Source organism: Mustelus asterias, chromosome 6 (assembly GCF_964213995.1).
Source record: "Mustelus asterias chromosome 6, sMusAst1.hap1.1, whole genome shotgun sequence".
NCBI classification, from domain to species: Eukaryota; Metazoa; Chordata; class Chondrichthyes; order Carcharhiniformes; family Triakidae; genus Mustelus; species Mustelus asterias.
The window spans coordinates 25,638,927-25,665,998 of NC_135806.1; the positions used below are offsets into that span (position 1 = coordinate 25,638,927).

The 27,072-nt window shown below is 44.2% G+C and overlaps 1 protein-coding gene across 1 annotated transcript in view; it reads right to left on the reverse strand.

Annotated features, from left to right (window-relative positions):
* Positions 1 to 27,072, reverse strand: part of frem1a (Fras1 related extracellular matrix 1a) — a 270,213-nt gene that overhangs the window by 187,988 nt on the left and 55,153 nt on the right. The window contains exon 2 of the mRNA XM_078214133.1: positions 4,462 to 4,921. Coding sequence (XP_078070259.1) covers positions 4,462 to 4,692 — 231 coding nt within the window. The 5' untranslated portion in view covers positions 4,693 to 4,921. The remainder of the gene's footprint in view (positions 1 to 4,461; positions 4,922 to 27,072) is intronic.

Below are 27,072 nucleotides of genomic sequence, written 5' to 3' on the forward strand. Positions count from 1 at the left end.
GGACACAGCATAATATCATGTTGTCACGTCTGCAGCTGTAGAAACTTCTATCTGTTCCCATTATGATAGAATTCTCTATCACTATTGCTCTCCAACTATTTTTTCTGTCTCATGCATCTGAACCACCAGAGTCTTAGCTCTTGCTGCATCCATCTGAATATCCAGCTCCCCCAGAATCCAAATGGAAATTTGTTAGAGATGGAGATGGACCCAGTTGACTCCTGCTCTACCTGCATAGTGCTTTTGCTTTGTCTGGCTATCATCCTTTCCCTCCTGCCTATGTACTCTTTACCTGCAGTGCAATCACCTCTGTCCGCACTATCCATGAAGGTCTGAGCCTTGCAGTTGGTCCTCAGTGACTCCAGCCACAGTTCCAGATCTGAAATGTGGATTTTTCGGTAGCTACTGCTGAAGACGGCACCACAAGCCCAGGCCATGTCGAAGGAGGAGGAGACTCAGGGAGAACCATCACTGTGCTCACCTGCAGCCCCCCCCCCCCCCACCCCCCCACCCCACCAGCACAAAGACACACATCTGATTGGGACGTAGCTCAAGGTTAGAATTGGGGTCCCTTTCTGGAGAACAGCTCACTGACAGGTCCCTGCAGCAGTCAGAGGCAGAGACAGCTCAGGTCTCAGGCCCTCAGGAGTTGCTGAAAACCAGCACCCACTCAGTAGCAGTCAGATGATGAGTTGCTGCAAGTGATTGCCAGCTCACTGGTGGAGGTGAGGAGGCAGAGCTCTGAGAGTCTCGAGGAGTCTGACAGCATTCTATCGAGTCTGTCACCATGTGAAGGTTGGCGACAACCATGGAGAACAGGTCCTGTCAGAATTGTGCTTGCTCCTGCACTCCAGAGCCATACATCCTGCTGGGCATACATCCAGGTGTCCCATCGCCTGCAAGAGTCAGGTCGGGACCCTCTAGCACCCACAGGGAGGAAAAGCATCAGCCAGACACCCAGGGGACCTCTACTCAGGACACTCCAAGGATATGAAGCCACTCACAATCCCCTCTGTGTGTGCCCACACCAGCTCCAGCAGCGCAAACTGCCAAACATGCTTCTGCCCTGGAGCAGGAAACCTTTATGATTCCAGGCCCCTCCAGGTCTCAGGTCTCTAGAGGACATCTGTCAATGTCATCACAGGCATCAGTCAGCAGACTGCCTCCACTCCTGTTGCAGATGTTGAGGCTGCACCAAGGAGTATTAGTAGAGTGAGGAAAGTTAAAAAGTTTGTCACCTCAGGGTCACGGGTGCTCTATCACTGAATAAGTTGCACTTACTGAAAACCAATGCATGAGCATGTGAATGTAATGGTCAGATAAAAGCTTTTTGGTTTTGATCTTTGCAATCCTCTTATTCTGGTATCCAACCTTCCTCATGCTCAGAGTATCCCCTATGGGAGGAGTGCAGCAGCTAATCTTTGGCAACTTAAATCGCATTGTTCCTTATGCAACCTTACCCCTGAGACTCTAGCAAACACATAGGAGGTGAGCAACTTTCCATTCCACAGATGTTATATCTGGAGCATTCGGTTGTTTCTGGTCACTGAATGGAATCTTTACGGCCAATGATGAATGACCTTAATTGATAACCCATGACTCCCCTTCACTGATGGGATGACAGAATTGATGCAGCTCTGCCCCCTTCACTATAGCCTTCACTTCCCAAGACTGCATTCCTGTCTTCCACTATGTAGCTTTTGAAACTTTGAGGTGAGGCTATTCAGTTGTGTCGGTCCCTTTCAAAGCGCTAAATTAGAAATCTGGCTTGCGTTTGCTTCCTGGGCAACGGGTTCTGAGCCCTGTGTAATTGACCTGACCCTATCCATTGTAGTGGCACCAACAAGTGAGCCTGCATTGCAAGAACAGAGCTTATATTTGATCATGGAAGCTACCATTTCGTATGTAAAGATGGCGGTCCTGTACCTGTATTACAGGACAGAGCTTGGGTTCTCTCCCTCACTCTCTGCATGCCTCTGGTTTACCTGGACCCTCTCAGAGTGCAAGTAGAGATGCCACCTGTTGTTCTCCAGCCTCCCCCACTAACATGGTCGTTGTGGTGGTGGGCATTGACACACTCTCTCCTGAGCCCATGCCATGTGGACCTGTATCCACCCCATCTTCAGGCTGTATGCACAATAACTTACAACAGTCCTCACCCCAACCCCCCACCCAGCCTTGCCAGCTTCACATCACAGGATGCAGATGCCTCCTGTGACCATTACCATTCCCCCTGCAACCCAGTACAGAGCCCACCACACCCAGGGACATTGACTGTAGGACAGCCCTGAACACCAGACTGTGCATTTTTCCTGTGGAGCAGACAACCCTTGCCCCTTTCTGTGGCTCAGGGTAGACCATGCATTCAATGATTGCTCCTGCTGCATGGCTACTGCTCTTCTGCACTGTCTCCTTTCTCTGCCTTCTGACTGAGGTCCACATAACCGATCATCTAGAACGCCTTTCCATTTCACAGCAGGAATGTCTACACACTATGAATACTGTCTACCTGCCCCTGAACTTAAATAGAAGTCTTGAATAGTTCCCCTTTGCAAAGAGGACTATGGACAACAGTAACCTTGACAAAGCACTGCAGCCCCAAACTGTTTAGTGTTTGTGCAAACCAATCGTAATGTGTCACACTAACAGGCACCCACCTCATCATCTGCTGAGTGCATGCATACCGTTCCAGTAATACCCTTAGTCCCCTGTGTTTGTCAGTGTTTCTTGCAGCCTTGTCAGGATCTAGCTTCCCTCCCTTTGGTCATCCCATCAGCCTTCCATTGTTTGTCTTTTTCATCCAGCTCCTTGTCTCTCTGCCTGCCATTATGAGTCCTCATCCTCCCCACCCTTCACAGCCCTCCTTCCATATTGCCACTCCCGTGTTTGCCCTTCCCCCACCCCCATGTTGGCATAGCCCTCCTTCCACATATCTCCTTTTCTTTGTCAAACTACACTGAGGGAATGGACCTTCAACGGCCACTGCTTATTACAACTCAGCAAAACGTGGAGAGGCTGAGAAGAATTTTGGACTGGTTAATGTAGGGGGTGTAATTTGCTTGAGTGCACATTGTAGATTATAAATGCGGCGAGTGTGTTAAACTGCTAATTGAAATGTCTTTTCTCGAGTTTACAGAGTATTAGTTGCTGACTAAGCAATGTTTGATCAATGCTGATTTTATTTCATATGTTAACATAAATGTTTTAAATTTGAAATCTTATTGTGCAATTCCTTTGAGTTGGTCACTGGGAATTCAAATCTCTCTTTAAAAGGTTTTGGTCGCTAAAGTGATTGTAACAATTTGCAGGGTTATAGGGATCGTGTGGAGGAGTGGGGTTGACTGGTTGCTCTGTGGGAACCAGCATTGACCTCCAGTAGTGGAAATGCGTCTATAACTTTGTAAGATATTAAAATCTCTACCATCTGTAAGGGTCCTGTGTAAAATAAAATTAGCTTTGGTCTGGTTCCTAAAAGATGGAACATAAAACTGCGCATCATTTGGCACAAATTGGAGCTAAATGAGCAATGTCATCCAGAAAGACTAGAAGAGAAATGAAAAAAAAATTGCCTAATATACTAGGTTAGTATAGATACAATTAGTTGAAACCATTAAACAAGAATATCTAATCAAGAGAGTATTGTGTCCTTGTCACTACAGCCAGAGTTCCATGAAATCTGGAAAGGTGCAATCATTTTGCAATTTTGCCAGAATGGCATGAATTCATAAAACGTATTGAAAGATGATAATTCACAATGCACTTGGACTGTATTCCTTTAAACACCTTATTTATGTGCCTAAAAAGTAGCACAGACAGGAATACAATACATGCATAGAAGAGATGAAAGTTCCACGAACTCAAATAGTACGTTTGATGGAAATGTCCATTTTCACTGTTGTACCAAAGATTCAGCCAATCTCGCAATGAGATTTATGAGAAACCTTGTTGTGGTGATTGCCCCTTTAAGGGTAACACAACAGAAGAGGGACCTGGCTTGAGGGACCAATTGGGACTGAGAATGCATAATCACCCCAGGGAGTGGAATTCTCTCTTGTCTGAAGACACGTAGGAACTGTAGCAACCAGAGGGACTGCCAACTCTGTACAGTTTTTCCTCATTAATAAATGCCTTTTGTGTTCCTAACAAAGTCAGTGAGCATGCAAGATTACACTTGTAGAAAATACATGCATAAATGTTTGTGAATTTTGCTACTCAACCTTTGCAACAATTTTGTAGTAAAGTGTGCTGTTGAATTCTCAAGTTAAAAGCAAATCAAAAGTTTTACTTTGGACCAAATGAGCTCATACGAATCATTCAGAAATTGATAGAGAATTGAAATTTAGCAGACCACTGGTGTGTTTTCTGTGAGCTACATCCTTTGACTAACAAAATCCCCCATCTTACACAGGACTGTAATGATGTATCGATAGAAAGAAATGTTCAGTTGTTGATATATCTCACCTGGGGAGTAAGCTTCCCAGCTCTTTGTGTGATTGGCTCATTCATGATTACTTCCACTTTGCAGCTGTCCTTCTCCTTTGGGATGTTGAACTGTAAGTCCCCATCAGAGAGAAACACAGATTGTCCCTTGGAAACTCTTATGCCATTATTCACTTGGACAAAGGAAGGTGCAATGTATCTCCAAAGGCACAGATGCAGGAGGAATGCAGAATGTTCCCAGTAATGTTTCATTTTAGCTCAGCCAGTCTTAAATAGCAAAACATTCACACTTCTCAGCTCTTCACAAACTGCTGTTCAATTTGCTTCCCATCAAAGCAGGGCACAGTGTGACAAAGCTTGCTCTGGGCAAGAGAGGTATAATCCAAGGTTTCAGGTGAATCTTGTAGAGTCAACCCCCAAAAACTAAACTCAGAAGCATCAACAGCTGAGGGGAATCAGAGTAGTTCACGTTTCTGCAGCCCTAAAAAAATAAAGAAAATAATTTTTTGTCATTTGTTTTGAAAGCCGAGGCATTGTTTTTCCTCCTGCTGGTCTCAGGCTATAGGCCATAGCCTGTTCACTCTGAACATATGACCTTAAAGTCTAATTTTTAAAATTTCATTTGAGATTTTGTTGCCATCAACATAAGTGAAATGAAAGAAACATCTCTCCCACGTGATATGTGAATAGCTGTTGTAAGCAGTCATTTATGACACAGAAGGAGTCCATTTGGTCCATCAGATCCATGCCAGTCCCACATGGAGCAGTTCAGTCAGTCCTACCTCCTCTCCTGCCCTCACCCTGCAGCGTAGCCCTGCAAGTTTTCTTTCACAAATGTTTATCCAATTTCCTTTTTGACATCCACCTGCCCTTACTCCCCCACTCCCCGACGCCCCCCCACCCCCCTCCTCCTCCCCCGGCCTCCAATCATTGGCACCGACCTCTGCTGGCTGGTTCCAGCGTCCAATGATTGACCCAGCCTCCCGATGGCCAGACCTAACCTCCGATGGCCGGCCCCAGCCTCCGATCACTGGTCCCACATCAGCCCCTAACCCCCGATGCAGACTTCCCCTTCCTTCCCCTTCTACCTCCACCGCCCCCCTGCCCCCGGTCTGCCACACCCCACTCAAGCCCTGTCCCCTCAGGCTCCACCCCCTTGGCACTGCCTCATGCCCGGTGGACACTGCCAGAATGCCAGGTTGACAGTGCCAATTTGCCAGGCTGGCACTGCCAGGGTGGTACTGAGGTGTACTGACCCCTCCTTGCCCCCAATCTCCCGGGGGGAGCCTTAACAGCCTCCAGTACCACCAGCAAGGCCATCACATCAGTTCCCAATTGCAAAGGACAATACATGATTCATGCTGGTGTAGCCCTCCAGCAGCAAGGTCGGAAACCTAAGTGAGCCCAGACAATACCATCCCGGGCTCGCTAAACAGATTTAAATAGGGTTATGAATCACGTCATAAATAATGGCCCGGGAGATTCCCGAACAGCTGGATGCCGGTCGCGGTTCCTGTTTTTGGCCTCCCACTTAAATTTCCCGGCCGAGTACACTACTCAACCAGTGCAGCGGGCCAGGAAAATCATGCCCACATGATTGCTATGCAGAATTATTCAGTAGATTCTAGCCTGGCTCAACCAATTTTGGAGATTTTTTTACATTATATTCACTGTAGTAAGTCAACAAGGTCAAAACACCAATTTATGCAAATACTGGGCTTTCGACGCCAGTTTGTATTCTGTACTTAATCACTCATCTATAAATTGAGAATAAGGGTCACATGACCAGGGAAAACAATCAGGGAGCAGAGTGGGGGATCATCCTGGTAAGTGTGGGCTTTTGGACTCAGTCATCTCGGGAGCTGATTGCAGCCACGAGGCTGGAAGGCTGTGTATAATTCTAACCTGTTAATAAACAACTTGTGTTTTCTTTAAACTGGTGAATGAGCATCTTTGCATTTGGCAACAAAGATAAAAACAATCCTTTTATCCAGGTTACATTGAAGTTGAATGAAGTTGAGAAAAGAAAAAAGTACTTGCCAAATTCCACCCCCCCCCCCCCCCCCCTTCCCACCGCCGCCCTTTGGATGGATAGATTCATTTGACTGGACGCAATATGCAGAATGCCTTGGATATTACTTCCAAGTGAATGAAATAGAAGAGGAGGTGAAGCACAAGGCAGTTCTCCTGACTGGGTGTGGAACCCAAACTTAAAACATGATTCACAGTCTCAAACATGACCAACTCCAAACCATTCACTGCGCTTGTGGAATTGGTGAAGTCATATTTCTAGCCTAAACCATCTGTCATACTCCAGAGATTCAAGTTGAATTCAAGAAGAGCCACTGGCAAAACAATTATGACTTATATCACTACATTGAAACAGATATCAGAGTGTTGCAATTTTGAAGTTACCTTGAATGAAATATTATGGGACAGATTAGTCTGGGAGTGACTAATGAGGCAATTCAATGGAGATTACTTGCAGAGATTGATATCAATTATAAATAAGCAATGGGGTGCAATGGTGACACAGTGGTCAGCACTGCTGCCTCACAGCACCAGGGACCCATGTTCGATTTCCGGCTTGGGTCACTGTCTGTGTGGTGTCTGCGTGGGTTTCCTTCAGGTGCTCTGGTTTCCTCCCACAGTCTGAAAGACGTGCTGGTTAGGTGCATTGACCCAAACAGGCGCCGGAGTGTGGCGACTGGGGGAATTTCACAGTAACTTCATTGCAGTGTTAATGCAAGCCTTATTTGTGACTAATAAATAAACTTTTTTTAAAAAGAGATAGCACAGGCAATGGAAAGCACTGAAAAAGGTGCACAAGAGTTACAGAGTGTGCAAAAAGGCAGCTTTCAGCAGTTTAGGGTGGGAACCTGCAGTCAGCAGCGGCGCCAAAACTGAAGAGGTAGCCACAAGGCAGAAAACAAATTCAGCCACATATAAGACAAGGAGATTTAGAAGAGATCCCCTTGATCCCTGTGCTCGTTACCCATTGGGCAACAGGTCTTATGCCCCTTCTGATGCATACTCCTTAAAGGGGCTAGTTATTACATCCCTCCCCCTTTAAGTCCCTTATTATATAGTACATGGATAACTTACGTAAAATTTCAAAACATTAGAAATAATGAATATTTTTAACACAGTTTATCAGAAGTTCAGTCTATCATGGTGCATCCTCTTTCTCTAGGAGCAACGCTGCTCAACTGGGTGAGGTTTAACTGTAGAGGAGGTTTGGTTTGGACTCGCTTCACTCAGACTCTCTCCAGGTGCCAGCACATCACTTTCCACTACTTCCTCATGTTTCACTGGGAGCAGCACATTGGCCTGCTACTGGCTGATCAGCCACTTCATTCCTTGGACAAACAATAACACTACTTGATGACACAATTGGATCAGGCAGTATCACTGGCTCTTGAGATGACTCCCGTCTCTATAAGTGATCTATATGTTTCTTCAAAAACTTGTCCTACAATTTCACTTCATTAGGCCAGTGGCCCCACCCCTGGCCACAACAACTCTTGGGATTCAAGGTGGTCTGCTTCCAAAATCCTTTACAAAAACTGGATCTCAAATGCTCTAACAATTCTGCCCAACTTTGCCAGAGAGGGTCAAGGCCAGCCAAAGCAGTAAGAAGGTTAGTCATGATTCATGTCAGTCAACAGTTTCAGTCAACACTTCATTTATTTGATTTGATTTATTATTGTCACATGTATTAACATACAGTGGAAAGTATCTTTTCTTGCGCGCTATACAAACAAAACACACCATTCATAGAGAAGGAAATGAGAGAGTGCAGAATGTAGTGTTACAGTCATAGCTAGGGTGTAGAGAAAGATCAACTTAATGCAAGATAAATCCATTCAAAAGTCTGACAGCAGCAGGGAAGAAGCTGTTCTTGAGTCGGTTGGTACGTGACTTCAGGCTTTTGTATCTTTTTCCCGAAGGAAGAAGGTGAAGAGAGAATGTCCAGGGTGCATGGGCTCCTTAGTTATGCTGGCTCTTTGCCAAGGCAGCAGGAAGTGTAGACAGAGTCAATGGATGGAAGGCTGATTTGCATCATGGATTGGGCTACATTCACGACCTTTTGTAGTTCCTTGCAGTCTTGGGCAGAGCAGAAGCCATACCAAGCTGTGATACAACCAGAAAGAATGCTTTCTATGATGCATCTGTAAAAGTTGGTGAGAGTCGTAGCTGACGTGCCAAATTTCCTTGGTCTCCTGAGAAAGTAGAGACATTGGTGGGCTTTCTTAACTAGAGTGTCGGCATAGGGGGACCAGGACAGGTTATTGGTGACCTGGACACCTAAAAACTTGAAGCTCTCGATCCTTTCTACTTCATCCCCGTTGATGTAGACTAGGGCATGTTCCCCTTTATGCTTCCTGAAGTTGATGACAATCTCCTTCATTTTGTTGACATTGAGGGAGATTATTGTTGCTGCACCAGTTCACCAGATTCTCTATCTCATTCCTGTACTCTGTCTCATCATTGCTTAAGATCCAACCCACTATGGTAGTGTTGTCAGCAAACTTTAAAATCGAATTGGAGAGGAATTTGGCTGCACAGTCATAGGTTTATAAGGAGTATAGTAGGGGGCTGAGAACACAGCGTTGTGGGGCACCGGTGTTGAGGATGATCGTGGAGGAGGTGTTGTTGCCTATCTTTACTGATTGTGGTCTGTGAGTTAGGAAGTTCAGGATCCAGTCGCAGAGGGAGGTACCAAGGGCCAGGCCACGGAGTTTGGAGAGGAGTTTCGTGGAAATAATAGTGTTGAAGGTTGAGCTGTAGTCGATAAATAGGAGTATGACATAGGTGTCCTTGTTATTTAGGCGTTCCAGGGTTGAGTGCAGGGCCAGGGAAATGGCATCTGCTGTGGACCTGTTGCGGTGGTAGGCAAACTGTAGTGGATCCAGGTAGGCCGGGAGACTGGAGCCATGAGTAACCTTTCGAAGCACTTCATAATGATGGATGTCAGAGCCACCGGCCATAGACATTAAGGCACGCTGCTTGGTTTTTCTTAGGTACCGGGATGATGGTCGTCTTCTTGAAGCAGATAGGGACCTCAGATTGTTGTAAAGAGAGGTTGAAGATGTCTTTGAATACCCCCGGCCTGCTGATCCGCGCTGGATCTGAGCGCACGTCCAGGTACCCCATCCGGGTCAGTTGCTTTCCGTGGATTGACATTCAAGAAAGCTGCTCTGACATCTGCAATGATGACCCCAGGTACAGGTTCATCCAGGGCTTCCAGGGTGGAGGGCATACTCTCGCTGACGTTTTGCTCAAAACGGGCATAGGATGCATTGAACTTCATCTTGTAGCCTGTTATGTCTTGCCATAGTCGGCGGAGATCGGTGTGGCTAGCCTGGGACTCTAGCTTGTTACGGTATTGTCTTTTGGCATCTTTTATGGATCTCCTTAGACTGTATCTGACTTTCTTGTATAGGTCAGTGTCGCCTGACGTGAATGCCTCAGACCTGGACTTCAGCAAGCAGTGGATATCCCTGTTCATCCATGGTTTCCGGTTGGGGAACACACGGATTTGCTTCTTTGGCACATAGTCTTCTACATATTTACTAATAAAGTCAGTTACTGTCGTGGTGCACTCGTTCAGGCTAGTCGCAGAGTTTTTAAATACTGACCAGTCCACTGACTACATTTCCCAATGTTTATGTTGGATGATGCCATGTACGTGAGGAGTTTTGGTCGTGGGCGAGATTGGTCCCTAGAATTGTTGTCTGAAAACCTGGACTCGTGTCTTATCAGGTGGAGGTAGAAGGAAGGATCGTCCAAAACACATAGACTATTTGAGAAAGAGAGAGATGCCTCAGCAGTCAGTTTTGCCATTGGGAAATGTTGCCAATTGTTTTAACATTGAAGTACCTGGTTGTCCTGTGACAGGCACAACTGATGTCCCCATGGAAACAAATAGAACTAAACTGCATGTACTTGGAGGTACCTGTCATTGTGGTTTCAGCTGATAGCAAACATGTGGAGGCACCCCAGACAGAGGAGTCACACCACTTCACAAGGATTCGGAAAGCCCCTGAAAGATTTGATTTACAATTAACTAAATTCATGTACTTATTTGGGACTGTGTTAATTGAGTATTGATGTTTGTATAGAAGGTATTAGAGGGAAGTAGTGATTGTCCCTTTAAGAATCAATCTGCAAAGTAAGGGTTATATGACCTGAGGAAACAATCGGGAAGCAGTGTGGGGGATCACTCTAGTGAGTCATCTCAGAGCTGATTGTAACCACGAGGTACAAGCCTCTTCTAGTTTTAATCTGTAAATAACAGAGCTGTGTTTTCCCTAAACTCATGAACAAGCATCTCTTCCAGAAACAAATGATTAAATAAAAAGTGAGCCTAATGTACAAGTGATGGATAAATAATTAATCAAGTAGTTATTAAGACTGGATAATATATTAATATTTGCAAAAAAGCATTGATTTGCTAAGCCATATGCCTAAACTTGCTGCCATTGTCCATGGGAACATAGTGGTCCCCCCATGCCGACAGTATAGTTAAGAAAGCCCACCAACGCCTCTACTTTTCTACTTTCTCAGAAGACCAAGGAAATTTGGCATGTCAGCTACGACTCTCACCAACTTTTACAGATGCACCACAGGAAGCGTTCTTTCTGGTTGTATCACAGCTTGGTATAACTCCTCCTCTATCCAGGACCGCAAGGAACTACAAAAGGTTGTGAATGTAGCCCAATCCAGCAAACCAGCCTCCCATCCATCAACTCTGTCTACACTTCCTGCTGCCTCGGCAAAGAGGCCAGCATAATTAAGGACCCCACACATTCCAGACATTCTCTCTTTCACCTTCTTCCATCAGGAAAAAGATACAAAAGTCTGAGGTCATGTACTAACCGACTCAAGAACAGCTTCTTTCCTGCGGCCATCAGCCTTTTGAATGGACCTTCCTTGCGTTAAGTTGATCTTTCTCTACACCCCAGCCATGACTGTAACACTACATTCTGCACTCTCTCATTTTCTTCTCTATGAATGGTATGCTTTGTCTGTATAGCGCGCAAGAAACATTAGTTTTCACTATTGTGGTGGACCTCAGATGTGCCTTTGTCCTATATGGACCACCGTTGTGTGTGTTTGTCATACCTGGACACACCCCCTTCCAGTTTGGTTCCTCCCCTTGGCACCTAGTATAAAGGTGGCTGTCTCCTCCCCCTTGTTCAGTCCAGTTCGGTTATTTGTTGGGATCTGCTCCTGATTCTGTTGTGAATAAAAGCCTACACTTGTATTGGCACACCGGTAGTCTTTCGCCTTATTGATAGCGCATCAACTATATGCTAATATATGTGACAATAATAAATCAAATCAAATACATTCAGGTACCATATGGAGCATTTTGTTTTGGTAATCTACAGCAGATACAGGAGAATGAATGAAAACTTAGAGTCATAGAGGTTTACAGCATGGAAACAGGCCCTTAGCCCAACTTGTCCATGCCGCCCTTTTTTTTGTTAAACCCCTAAGCTAGTCCCAATTGCCTGCATTTGGCCCATATCCCTCTACACCCATCTTACCCTTGTAACTGTCTAAATGCTTTTTAAAAGACTTGTCAAACTAAGACCAAAGATTATAGAACAATGTACGTAAATGGCTAAATCCAACCTTTTTTTCTTTCATGGGATCTTGGTGTCGCTGGCAAGGCCAGCATTTTTTGCCTATCCCTAATTGCTCTTGAAGTGAAGCTTGTTAGGCCATTTCAGAAGGTCGTTAAGAGTGAACCACACTGCAGTTTTTCTTGAAGTCAGATGTAGGCCAGGCCATGTAGTATGGCAGATTTCCTTCCTGAAGGACATCAGTGAATCAAATGGATTTTACAACAATTGCTGGTATTAACTCACCATATTGAGTTTTCAATTCCTGAACATTTTCATTCGTTGAATTTAAATTCCACCAGTTGCTATGGCTGGAATTCAACCCATGTCACCAGAGCTTTATTCTGGGCTTCTGGATTACCAATACATTGACGTTACAACTAAACCACCATCTACCCCAAAATTAATCCAAATAACAAAGAATGGCCAATTGGCTAATTACAACAAACCTCAGTTGGACAAGATGTGGGAGGTACTGAATGCTCTCTCAGGCAGGATTTCAGGAAATCACTGTCCCTTCAGGAAACTAAGGAAGATTGAGGCCTCTACTTGGAGTGATCCCAAATTGAAGTTGTAAAACGTGGTTGCATATTTCATAAATGTAACTTTTTCATTCAAATAAACCTTGATACTATTTGCTTTCTCAAGAGACCCGTCATGTCTTCCCGTCAAGTCTTGTTCAAACTAAAGCATTTTAGGGGGTCAATTTGGAACAGAGAAATTAGATTCTGGCAACCAAATTAAAGTGAAACTAACTTTAATCGGATTCCCTTTTAAAATTCAGTTATTGGGAACCAGGAAAGACTAAAATGTTGGGTATCTGATTAGTAAGAGTATCAAAAATGGAATTTAAGTCTGGCAAGGTTAAAAGTTCATGCTAGGAAAGGTAATGCAGGGAAGACACAGGACAGTGGTCATGTAAAAAATATCCACACAGTACACAGAGAAGCTTATTGCATCTCCAGTAAAGGCCAAAACATTACCGGCCAAATGTTTGGCAAAAGAAAGCAACTTTTGCTTTCACATTGCTTCTGCCGTTATCAAGAAAGAAGTAGACAAAAAAGGTGTAGAAGCCAGCGAAAGGTAACAACCTTACAGTGTACAGTATACTTTAGTGCACTGTGTGATGGTGAGAACACCTGGGAGAGAAATCAACAGATCGGAGAGTTAAAGCAGCTGTGAAGGAAAGAGAAGGAGCTCTGTGTTAAGGAAATGGCCAATCTGCATCTCCAAATCAGAGATCTTGAGTGGGATGCTGATCAAACAACATCGCAGTAGCATCAGGAAATTTATGCAAGCTCATATAAATGTAGGTTTATAGCTCTGTCTCTACTGATACTAGCAGTTAATTTGATAGAAGTACCTTCTTATATGACATTAACATGCATTCTATTGTCCACAGATTTGCAAAATCTCCTGAATAATTCACAAATTACTTTCCCATACAAACCTTCTAACTTATACTCTAATGTTCTCATTAAAAAGTGACATTAAGTACAATTTTATGCATATTGCAGACTTCTAAAAAGGCATTGAAAGTAGGCGTGCTACATATTGTGTTTCGTCTGTTTTCTAAAACACTGAATTTTCGTCCCCCTCCACTGGGTGGCATTTCATAACAAACATTCCATAGTATTGAACATAAGAATTTTCAGTTTAAGTCGTTTGACATTTCATTCTAATCACTGTTCAAACTGTGTGAATCAACAATTAGTTCCAACTGAGATGATTGTAGAACAGACAGCCTAATCCAGAAGTTTAAACAAAACTTCCTAAATACTCACAAGAATATGCCAGTGAACTCCAGCTTTCAGTTCACCCAATAGTTTTGGTGAAACCCATAGGAGTATGAGCAGGAGAGCTCTAAAAGATACTTCTATTGTCTTACATTACACAGTGATTGCCACAAGCACAGCCTGTCTCTATAGTAATTACATTCTTGACGTCAGTTCTGCCCAGCATTTCGAGAGCTTCATGGAAATGAGCCAAACCATTGGTTTACTTCATAAATCTGAGCAATGTTCTCTGCACTGCTTAGGCTCACTAAACTACAAGGCAGGAAACTACTATTATTGAACAACAGAAAAGACTTGTACAAGCTCGGCACTGTTTATTTACAATCCAAGCATCTTCGCTTGTGGCAATTATTTTATAAAAATTACTAAAATTCTTTTAAGTCTTCATGAAGAAGTGTTTGGCAAAGCTACAAATACAACAGCCCTGCTGAAGCACATCATCACATCACCTGCATTTAACTTCATTTTAAAAGTATTTAAGCAGTTTTTTTCCATTTTTTCACCCTGCATAAATGAAAAAAAAAGGTTTGCCATCCACTTTTCATGAAGACATTGGTTCAGATTTTACAGTTAAGATGGTCGCGTTTGACATTATTACTCCTGTTAAACTGACAGCAACTTCTGGTGACCATACATAGGTAGTTATATGTGAACATGCATACTGTGGCAGTGGTGTCCCTTTAAGGGACAATCCTTTGTGGGCCATGTGAATTGGGCTGGACCCTATGGAAGCACGGGAAGCCGGGCCAATCGGGAGCGATGGCATGAGTCCTGCTGGCTGGGAAGAGTTCAGTTGGAGGCGAAATTGTGCAATTGTTTCGGTCAGACCCTTAGGGCACGATCTTACTGACCGTTCATGCCACGTTCCTGCTGCAGCGGGGTCGGAAAATTTGGCGCCCAGCCAAATCTCCATTCACTGCAGCGGGATGGGAAAATCCCTCTGGCATGACCGGTGGTAACATTCTGGCCTTAGAGTGTACATTGTTATCGTAGTTTAATAAAAAAAACCTTCTTGTTTTTGGAGCTACATTGAGTCACCTTCAGTTATTATACATCGCATGCAGAGGTAACTTTGGGCTGAAGTGACTAGCACTCCCACTCTCTTAAAAGCCTCTTTTACTGCCAGGTAAGCCTCCTCACATGTCCACTTCCATGGCGGTCCTTTCCCCAGCAACCGGTGCATCAACACCATCGCCAGATCTGGGCCGAACTTGCCGTAGTAATTAATGAGTCCAAAAAACAACCTCAGTTGGGACACATTGTCTGGTCTTGGGAGCCTGCATGATGGCCTCCATTTCTTGGACACCTTCTGTAACTCATGGCCATTAATTACATCACCCAGATATTCAACGGAGTCCTTGAAGAAACAACATTGCTCTCTCTTGACTTGTAAGCCATGTTCCTGCAAATTCTTTAAGGTATTCTTCAGGTTCTTCAACTGCTCCTTCTCTGTCGAACCAGTGACCAAGATATCGTTCAAGTAACACTGGACTCCTGTCAATCCACTGAAGATTTGGTCCATGGTCCGCTGGAATGTGATACCAAAGAGAAACCGCTTATAGTAGAACAGGTCCCTGTGTCTGACTATTATTAGTCACAAGTAGACTTTCATTCAACAGTACTGAAGTTGCTGTGAAAATCCCCTAGTCGCCATGCTCCAGCGCCTGTTCAGGTACACTGAGGGGGAACTTAGCCTGGCCAATTCACCTAACCTGCACATCTTTGGACTGTGGAAGGAAACCAGAGCACCCAGAGGAAACCCACACAGACACAGGAGAACGTGCAAACTCCACATAGTCAGTGACCCAAGCCGGGAATCGAACCCGGGTCCCTGGCACTGTGAGGCAGCAGTGCTAACCACCGTGCCACAGCGGTGGCTGGGAATCTTTCACTGCTCCCAACTGCAAACAGGCCTGATATAGGTCTATTTTGGAAAATTTCTTTCCCCTTGCCAGATCACTGAATAGGACCTCTATGAGAAGTGGGTATTGGTCCACTGTGCTGCTTCTCTGGCGGCTAATTCCATGGAAGTTGTGATCTCTAATGCAAATTTAAATTGTAAATTATTTTCAGCCAATAATGTTTGCTGTTCATACTAGAGGCCACAAACCACTGGTCCTGTCAAGCATCCCGAAGCACATTTCCGAATTCACAGTGCTCAACCAGTCTTTTCAGATTTGCCACAAATTGTGCAATGGACTCCTCTTCAAATTGATTTCGTTTGAAGAATTGAAAATGGCATTGGAGCAAAATGAGTCGTTAGTACATCACACAATTCCTGGTAAGTCTTATCAGCCGCTTTGTCCATTGTACCAAACTCCTCAAAATAGCGAAGGTCTTCCTCCCTATGGTAGTCAAGAAAACTGGCACTACCAGGTCCATGCCCACATTATTTGCCGCCAGATAAGCATTGAACTGCACTGTCTATGGTGTCCAGCTCTCTGCCTCTTCATCGAAGGGGCCTATGACCCCGAATCCGGCCACCATTTTGTTTTTCTGTTGCTGGGAATTTTTCCTGCCAAATGAGAGTAGGCACAAAGCTGCCTCCCGCCGTCGCCAGCAGCTACCCACTTCTCGACTCCCTCGGTGTCTGCTTCCCAAATCCCCTCATGTCAATTTTTTGTGATGGCCACTCCCTTGATGATCGTGGTTAACACTCCTTCCCCCTCTTCGACTGCAGCACAAGTCCCCTTGGCGCCCACTTCGACATGAGTCGAGGCCAAAAGCATCCTTCTGCCATTGCCCATTGCCGTCCGCAGCCCGTGTCACCTCAGTGCCCACTTCCCATGACTTTTTTGGTCGACTCCCAGGCAAATCATACCTTCCCCCTAAACAGACTGTTCAATTTGAAGTAAGGCTTTCGGAACACTCCTAACCGTTCTTCACGGGGTTGCCACACCGTGGTTCTTTTCCAGTGCTGTTCTTCAAAGTCCCAGCGCAATGCTTGATCTCCTTCTCCTACTCCAGAACAGAAAGCTAGCAGGATGCATAAGCTGTGAAGCAGCCTCATCGCCAGTTATTTTGTATGTTCCTTTGGACTCAGGGTGCATGAAGAATCACAAGGTATGCTTGATAACGTGAACAGTGGAGCTCTTAATTTGAGGTGTGCACTGATTCACAGTCAGGTCTCAGACTGCCCAACAGGGTTCCAGGCTCGGAGATGCTAATTACCCAGGGATCAGCTGATCTACACTCTTAAAGTGGTAGTCCGCACCCCGAACCCCAACATGCAATATATAACATATATAACATATATCACAAACCCAGCAATGCTCAGGGTGCAAATGGCAGAAAAGAAAATCATGTGACATTTCCCTAATCTCCTGCACATCGATCCTGTCAGAGATGGAGTGGGAACTCACGCCACTGACCACGTTTAAAATTACCCCCTTATCCATTGGAGCCTCAGCAGCTTCCCAGTCCCTGCTGCAGCATGGCTCCACTGGCAAGGTGAGTGGAAGAAACATAATTCTATCAAAGTCATATTGCATTTTCATTGTGATCTGAAACACACCCCTTAAGGGTGTGTGTGTGTGTGAGAGAGGAGAGGGGGAGGGGAGGGGAAGGTGGGTGGACCTTAAGGTCTGTTTTTGGTTCATTGACGAATAGAGTGGGACATGGACCTGTCTTTATTTCGGTTGGTCTTCCCCTCAACACACCTCAACACCTTAACAAGGCTCAGCTGTCCAGGTCATGTTCTTTCACCTGACACAGCTCACCCCCATCCTGACAGTACTCACCCACCCACACACTGACACACCACCCCCCACATCCTGACATACTAACCCCCCAAATGCTGACACACCAACACCCTCACACCATGACACACCAACCCTCCCACACCCTGACACAACCCCCCAACACCCTGACACACCAAACCCCCCACACCATGACATGCCATCCCCCCCCGACACTCTGACACACCAACACTCCACATCCTGACACACTACACTCCCCAAAAGCTGACACACCAACACTCCCACATCATGACACACCAACCCTCCCCATACACTGACACACCATCCCCCCAACACACCAACCCCCCACACCTTGGTACACCATCACCCCCCCCGACACTCTGACACACCATCCCCCCCACACACTGACACACCATCCCCCCCCACACACTGACACACCATCCCCCCCGACACTCTGACACACCATTCTCCCCCGACACACTGACACACCATTCTCCCCACACACTGACACACCATTCTCCCCACACACTGACACACCATCCCCCCCACACACTGACACACCATCCCCCCCACACACTGACACACCATTCCCCCCGACACTCTGACACAACATCCCCCCCCGACACTCTGACACACCATCCCCCACACACTGACACACCATTTCCCCCACCCACACACTGACACAGCTCAATTCAGATACAGCTTACCATCCCCCTCCACATCGCATCCCTGATATAGCGAAAAGTCAATCTTTTACAATCTTCTGGATGCTCCTCTGCAGAATAATGAGAGACTGAATTACCTGCACAACCCTTCACATTTCCTCTCCCAGTTTTTGGGGTCATGTCCTCAGCAAGGCTGGGGCCTGTAACCAAGGGAGTCACTTCAATATCCATTTTACAACTATCCAGGCACACTGGCCTGAAACTAAATAAGTCATGATCCGAAATCCATTACTATCAAGAAAGAACTTATCTGGCAAATTTCTTTGGTTATTTTCAAATCCAGAGTTGAGTCACATATGTGATTTTGATCTTCACTTAGCATGTGAAAAAAATTACAGATGCCTCAGTTAGCAAGTGTCCTTGCCAAATTTAATAGGATGTTTGACAAATAATTTTATTGCAGTAGTTCACTTCAAAACTAGGAAAATAGCACACAGCCTTTGAACTTTCCTAGAGCAACAGGAAGATAAATGAAAACATGTCAACTTTAGCACAACTTATCACATTGAAGGAACCTCCCACATACTGAACTGTTGCAATAACCCTAACTGGCTTGCTCTCAGATTCACTAATGGATTAGTTTGTTAGCTTGTCTGCCTGCTTGTATGTTTTGCACTTAAATGTTACAAGTTATACTCCAAAGTACAATGGTCTTTCGCATGCATTTATGAAATCGTGAGACAAAGTGGGCTCTTACATATTTCACTTAGACGTAGGAGGTACAAAATCAACATTTCCAGTCTTGCTGTCTACAACATTTACCTCTGACATAAAAAAGTGATTCAATACAGCTTCCAGTCTAATCCAGCCAGCTACAACAGAACATTCTTTAACTTCAAACACTGAAGCGTGGGTTTGTTTCTTTTTTGATTGAAATAGTTGAGAATGCTGGAAAGTCCTGAGGTGAAACAAGAACCCATTTCAGATTTTCCATTCACTATTAAGGAGCTGGATTCCAATTGACGTGTGTGTGTGTTTTTTTTGTCATGTCCCATTCAAGCTGATCCATGATTTAAAGTCTCATCACAATTGTTCCCGAGAATTTTGGCCCCTTGAGGTTTACTAATTTGAAAAGTGCCAGGATATTCCTTAAAGCGATTAATTCCATCCGCTAAGCTAATTTTTCTAATTGCAGCAAGCTAGAAATTATTGGGCAAAAAGATGGTTAAGTGTCAATCTCCAGCAGGAGAATTCCATTGGGTGGGTCAGCACAATACAGATTACAAGGCAGGCCCCACTGCCTTCAGCCACCTTCTTCAGGCCCCTCCCACTTCACCCACCCCCTTCAGGCCCCTTTAGACACCACCTCAGTCCCTTTCCCTTCAGGTAGTCCCTTATGGCCCCACCCCCTTCAGTCACCTACTTCAAGCCCCACTCCCTTCAGACTCTGGCCCTTTTCGTACCCCCTTTATATGCTGCCCATTTCGGGCAACCCTTAAAACCCCATCTCCTTCAGCCATTCCCTTCAGGTCCCACCCTCTTCAGGCAACCATTTAGGCCCCATCCCCTTCAGTAAAATCTTCAGCCCCAACCGCTGAAGGACTCCCCGATTCAGTCACCCCTTTCAGGACCCATACCTTCAGCCACCTCCTTCAGGCCTGCCCCCTTCCCGGCGCCAATCAGGCAGTGCCAACCTGGGACTCCTAGGTTGCCAATGGAAAGGTCCATGGACCTCGGGGGAGATTTTCTGGTTTTGGGACAACCTAGGCCATAAAGTCCTGCCCCATGAATGGACAAGACTTGGATGACTTTGGAAAAGGGTAACATAGTTTTGGGTGACCTCAAGTATATGGTGAATCAAACTCGGGAGGCTATCCTGGAGCGTATTGGAATAGTCAAGCCTAGAGAAAACAATGGCATGGATGAGGGTTTCAGCAGCAATTGAGCTGAAGTTGGGGTGGATTGCGCAAATAGGTGGTCTTAGTTATGACATGGAGATGTGTTCGGAAGATCAAAGTTGTGAAACTTCAGATTCAGCTTCAGACAGTGGCCAGGCAGAAATGTATTTCAAACATTGGGGGTGGGATTTTACAGCCTTGCTCAGGCAAGACCAGAAATTCCTGCCAGAGGTCAAAGGAGATTTCCATTGTCGGACCCTCGCCCGCTTCGATTCCATGGCGGGCAAGGTGGTAGATTTCCAGCGTGGGTATCAGTGAAGTTCAGATAGCAGAATTGTTTCGTAAACAAGCTGGGAGAATTGACCTCCATTTGAGAGCCCTACTCCCCTCCTTCCTCCCTCTTTCAACAATTTACTCTGCTCTGTACGCTCAGTGCTCATTCACCCATTCATGTCAATACCAAATGGAGAGCCTAATCATTTAACCATTTATGGAAGCAACTGGTTTGTGGAGAAGTTATGAAGTCAGCAACAGTTAAATACTGTAGCACTTAACAGTCCCCTCCCTATAGCTTTTTGAAAATTTAGAAAGCACTCAAATGCAGTGTTTATGAACAGTGAGAAGAAATAAACCAGCAAATAGCTTATAGGTAGTTGATGTGCCCTATAAATAGCACCAGTAGGGGGTGTCCGATATGTTATTGAATGCATGTTCAGCTGTCCAAGGTTAAGAAGGTACATTGGCAAGAACGCGTGGTTCAAAATAGCAACACTGGCATCAAATCAGCAATACACGTCATGATTTGCCTGCTCTGTCTGCTGCTGGAAAACATTTCATGTGCACAGCCTAACCACTTTACTGATATCATATCAGGTTTGCTTGCCATAAACTGCATATGTCACTTTGAAACCTGAAGGAGTCTTGTAGCACCCAGAAACAGTTGTTACTGAGCCCAGTTTCCTTCCTCCCCTTCAAATTATTTTTACTCAGTCTGAACTGACCAAACAGACAGCATGCATATGGTTTTAGATCCCATTACAAAGCAGCGCAGCTGTGACAGGAAAATAATGGACACTTATGTTATCTGACCTTTAACACAGGTGTTCCATGTCTATTATAAGGACAAAAGAGACAACACAGAAATAAGATTGAAAACAGTGCAAATAGCAGGTAAAAATGATGATTAAAAAATGGCAAGTTGATCTTGTTTGATTTTTATTTGGCGGGTGAGGGGAGAAGAAAATGCTTTATTTTGGCTGCATTCACCTTATTTGCAAGTGACAATGATGCATTTGACACAAAGTACAACAAATGTTTCTCAAGAAGGCTGTGCCTTAAGAGAATGCCAATCTTGTACCCTTGTAAACTTTAAAGCCATGAAACACATGGTTTCACATTGTGTCTGGAAGGTTTTAAATGTGCAAAGAAATTATACAATATTGCTCATCCTCAATTCAATAAAGTTACTGGAAAACATACAAAAGTAGTCAGGTGTCTCAGTTTTAGTTGGCAATCCACTGATACTCCTACCTACATCTTTGAAATTCAGAAAAATGAAAAATTTAACTCTATTGTAAAGCAAAGCAATGTGGGAATGTTCAGTTAGGTGGGTTTGAGGAGGCTGGCAAAAGGTGGGGGGTGGGCGAGGGGGATGATACCCAAATGAAATCAGGTGACTTTGCAATGGAAGCGATTTACATCTCCTGTTTCATATTCAGGTCAATGGAATTAAATATGAGGCAAAATGAACCTATAAGTTGACGACTTTTTTTTTACAGCCTTCTTGGCACTTTTCCTTAAGATTTGCAAGCTGCTTATGAGTCAGCAAGGGACTGTGGAAGTGCTGCTGTCAAATTAATTTTCTTCAACTTAAAATGTCAGGTTCAAAGTGAACTTCAAATGAACTTGATATATAAAATACGGAGATAAATAGGGGAGGAGTATTTTTTCAGAAATAAAGATGATTTTAGGATATCAATGAATCTGCAAAAAGTTCACAAGAATCACATATAAATATGGTGCTGCTGTAAGACTTGTGAAATATTTTTTTAAAATGGGTGGGTAGATTTGAACAGTGATTGAACCATTTAAAATGATAAACAAATAACACCTTTCCTTTTAAAAAAATAGTGAACAGACTGACAATTCATCCAATTGCCATTAATCGTTCCAGCTAATGCAAGATGGCAAAGTGAATGCTGACTAATCATTGGATGACTCAAACTTCTGCACCCTCTTCACCAAGGTAACATTGTCGAAATTCTTTTTAGATGATGGAAGTAAATCCCATTTTCTAAAATCTCAGTTGTCAAATTGTGGAAGCATCAGTAAATATATTTCACCTTCATAAGGGCAGTTGCCCTATCTCTAGCATCCCCACCTCCCCCATTCTCATTTGGCCGACCACAGTTCATTATGCTGCACAGTGAAACTCACAACAAGGAGAAGTAACCAAAAGCTTGATCAAAACATTTTAAGGATCATCTTGAAGGAAGATAGAGAGGTAGGGAAGTGTAAAGGTTGAGGGAGTGAATTCCAGAGCTCAGGACCTAGACAGCTCGAGGTACAGCTACCAATGGTACACAGAAGAAAACCAGGAATGTACTTTTGATTTGATTTATTGTTGTTACATGTATTAGTATACAGTGAAAAGTATTGTTTCTTGCGTGCTATACAGAGAAAGCATACCATTCATAAAGAAGGAAACGAGAGAGTGCAGAATGTAATTTTACAGTCATAGCTAGGGTGTTGAGAAAGATCAACTTAATGCAAGGTAAGTCCATTCAAAAGTCTGACAGCAGCAGGGAAGAAGCTGTTCTTGAGTCAGTTGGTACGTGACCTCAGACTTTTGTATCTTTTTCCCAATGGAAGAAGGCGAAAGAGAGTATGTCCGGGGTGTGTGGGGTCCTTAATTATACTGGCTGCTTTGCCGAAGCAGCGGGAAATGTAGACAGAGTCAATGGATGGGAGGCTGGTTTGCGTGATGGATTGGGCTACATTTATGACCTTTTGTAGTTCCTTGAGAAACAGAGTTCTCAAAAGATTGTAAATGTAAAGTCACCACAGTCCCAGATGACCATACACTGCTCTCCCCTTTTAGGGCAAGGTTGAGGAAGCGGAGCCTACATGAATAATCTCAGTCAGTACGGGAATTGAATTCAAGCTGTTGGCATTCCTCTGCATCACTAACCAGCTGTCCAGCCAACTGAGCTGAACCAACCCTCTCAAAGGGTAGGATTGAAGGGGTAACAGAGATTTGGAGAGGTGAAGTTATGATTTGAACACTAGTAGCAGATTTATTGTGAGGTGTTTCTGGATCCAGAGTCAATAGGTCAGTGAACACAGGATGAATGAGAATGAGGATCTTAGGCTACAAATATAATTCAGTTTATAAAAACTATCTCCATGATGCTTTAAGGTGAATAACTCACCTCCTGACTCCCCAAAACCTGTCCACCATCTACAAGGCATAAATCAGGAGTGTGATAGAATACTTTCCACTTGTGTAGATGAATGCAGCTCCAACAACACTCAAGAAACACAACACCATCCAGAACAAAGCAGCCTGCTTGATTGGCACCCTATCCACCACCTTCAACATCTACACCTTCCACCATCAATGCAGTGGTAGCAGTGTATAGCATCTACAAGATGCACTGCAGGAACTCACCAGAATCCTTTGTCAGAATCTTCCAAACCCACAATCTCTACCACCTACAAGTTCAGCAAATGCATGCGAACATCACCACCTACAAGTTCCCCTCCAGGTCATACACAATCCTACTTGGAAATATATGCTGTCCCTTCACTGTCGCTGGGACAAAATCTTGGAACTTCCTTCCCAACAACACTGTGGGTATAAGCATGGACTGCAGGGGTTTAAGAAGTTGGCTTATCACCAACCTCTCAAAGTAAATTAGTAATGGGCAATAAATGCTGGCCTGGCCAACAGCACCCACAGCAAATCATACTACTTGTCTTACATGGAGAAATTATTACGATGTTATGCTGTGGCTAATATATTTACAGCAAATTATAAAAATTTAAGTTTTATGAAAATTAGGAGTCAAATCAAGATTTAAGACACAGGAACAAACACATGGATTTGCACCTGTTGGTAGTGTGTAAATGTACACAATCCTGATCACATGCAACCAGTTCTCACCTCAACCAAAGATGTGACTCTTCTTTTAGCTTGTGTGGCACATTTTCAGTCAAGCAGTGTTTAATAGTTGTGAATAATTCTTTCTGAGGGTTTTTGCTTTGAATCAGTTCTGCCTGCCACATTTTCCATTACTGTGCACCACAGCTGCTCCTTTCAATTCTGCAAGTCCATCATGATTTTACATCAACAGTTTCTGCCCAATGTATTAGCTATAATTATTTCCGATTAACATGATAGATAGATAGACTGACAGACAAATGATTTAGCTTTCCAGCAGCTAGGGGAAACAAATTAATTCCAACAGTAGATTATATGCTTTGAAAGTGCCGGTAGTATGCTTTAGCTACAACCTTACTTACCTCTGTAATGTGTTGTACATTCTTCCTTCCAGCATATACAGGAGACTAGATCCAACACCAAAACAATAGTAATAGCAGACAAGATACTGTCACAGTTCAAAAGTTTTGAAGCACGTCGACTATTTTGTACTGGCAGAAGTAACACGACTCTGAAGACTGATGATTGTAGATGTCTCATATTTCATGACATTTACTGACAAATAATTGAAGGACCACCCAGCAAAGGGTCAGAACACGGTGGCAAAAATACTTCACAGCAAAATACAAAAGACCATACCTGCCTGCAGATCAGACAGAGGGGCCAACATCAAAAATCATCTACCACCGGCGCTCACTATGGTATGTTCAGTAGACTTGTGAATAGATCTTTTACCTGAATGTTGAGAACTCCCACTTGGAGAAATGACTAGCCCTGGGGCATTCACAGGGACCGGATACCTATGTTTAACAAGATAAATAGCCAAAGCCTCATATGTGGTTTAAGAAACGGAATTGGTTGGAGCACAGTAGAAATTCTAGTTTATCAGGTCTATTTTGCTTTCTGTTTCCTTTGTAAAAACATCCAGACATTTAACTGCTTACTTATTCTCTATCTTTTCTTGAGGTATTCCAGCAAGCAGACTGGATGGAGTCGAGGCTTTGAATTCCCATAATAACCACATTCTGAAGATGTTTTCACATGTTCGTAGCTTGGACCAGACCTGTTATTTTGGCAATCGTCTTTCATTTTTTCCCCATCCTTGCCTCTTTCAGTTAATTTGGCTGGCTTACTGTGGCCTGGGGTTCTTCAGTCTTTTAACTGATTTTTCAATATCGTGCATACTCCTTCTCCAGGAGCATTGCAAAAATCAAGCCAAATTAAAACCAACTGAAAGGGATCTAGACAGTCATGAATCACATGGCCAAATAAGGGAAGTTGGCAAAAGCAAAATTAGTCAAAATAAAGTATTTTGAATATCACTGTATCTATTTGTATCCTTATCTATTGCACACAACAGTAATTTGAAACACCATGCTGCGTGGAACATTCTACAGAATACCAACATTGCCAATTGAAATATAAGGTTTATAAGGCGCTAAATTGGATAATCCCCAACAATGACACAAGAAGCATAATATGTGATTATCCCACACCCACTAAATGCAATGCAGGCAGAAACTTCCTTTAAATAAATATTGGGAAGATGAAAGCTTGTCTTCAATCCTGTCACAAACACCGTTCTTTAGTCTAACCTCCCTGTTAACCGTCTGAGACCAAACCAAACTTTTCACAATCTTATTGAGCTTCTGACATTTCCCGGCTTCACTCAGACCATCTATTTCCATCTCCACATGGCCGAAGTCCCGCTGGGCACAATTCATCAGCCGATCCGTGTCCACTAGTTTGTTATCTCTTGACTTGGCTATTCCAATGCAGTCATTGACAGCCTCCCATTTACACCCTACATAAACTGAGATCACTGAATCTCTGCTGCTTATCACATCAAGTCCTGTTCACTTATCATCCCTGAGCATCTGTGTGTTTCCCAACCGGAAACCATGGCTAAACAGGGATACTCGCTGCTTGCTGAAGTCTGGGTCTGAGGTGTTCAAGTAAGGTGACCCTGATCTATACACGAAAGCCAGATACGATCTAAGGAGATCCTTCAAAGATGCCAAAAGACAGTACCGGAGCAACATAGAGTCCCAGGCTAGCCACACGCACCCCGTCAACTATGGCAAGGTCTGCAAGACATAACAGGCTACAAGATGAAGGCAAGTAAAATTGCCAGCACCAACGCACACCTCCCTGATGAGCTCAATGCATTCTATGCATTTTTTGAGCAAGAGGTCAGCGAGAGCATGCCCTCCACCCCGGAAGCCTCAGATGAACCTGTATCTGAGGTCACCATTTGCAGAGCAACCTTCTTGAAGTCAACCCATGGGAAGTGACTGGTCGAGAGGTGTTTATTTGACTGGAAGCCTGTGTCCAGGAGGTCCTGCACGTATCAGTGTTGGGGCCCTTGCTGTTTGTGGTTTATATAAATGATTTAGACTTGAATGTACGAGGGTTGATCCGTAAGTTCACCGATGGTAAGAAAATTGGTGGTGTGGCAAATAGAGAGGAGAATAGCCTTAGATTACAAGAGGATATAGATGGGCTGGTCAGATGGGCTGATCAGTGGCATGGAATTCAATCCAGATACATCTGAGGTGATGTACTTGGGCAGAACAAACAAGGTAAGGGAATACATGATGAACAGCAGGACACTGGGAAGCACCAGGGATCAGGACATTGGTGTGCATGTACTCCAATCCCCTTCAGGTAGGACAGGCGGGTAAAGAAGGTATTATGTATGCCCCTATAGACTAAGGGTGCATAAAAAATCATGTCGTAGGCTTGATAACTTGAAAGATAAGCAGGTTAGGTGGATTGA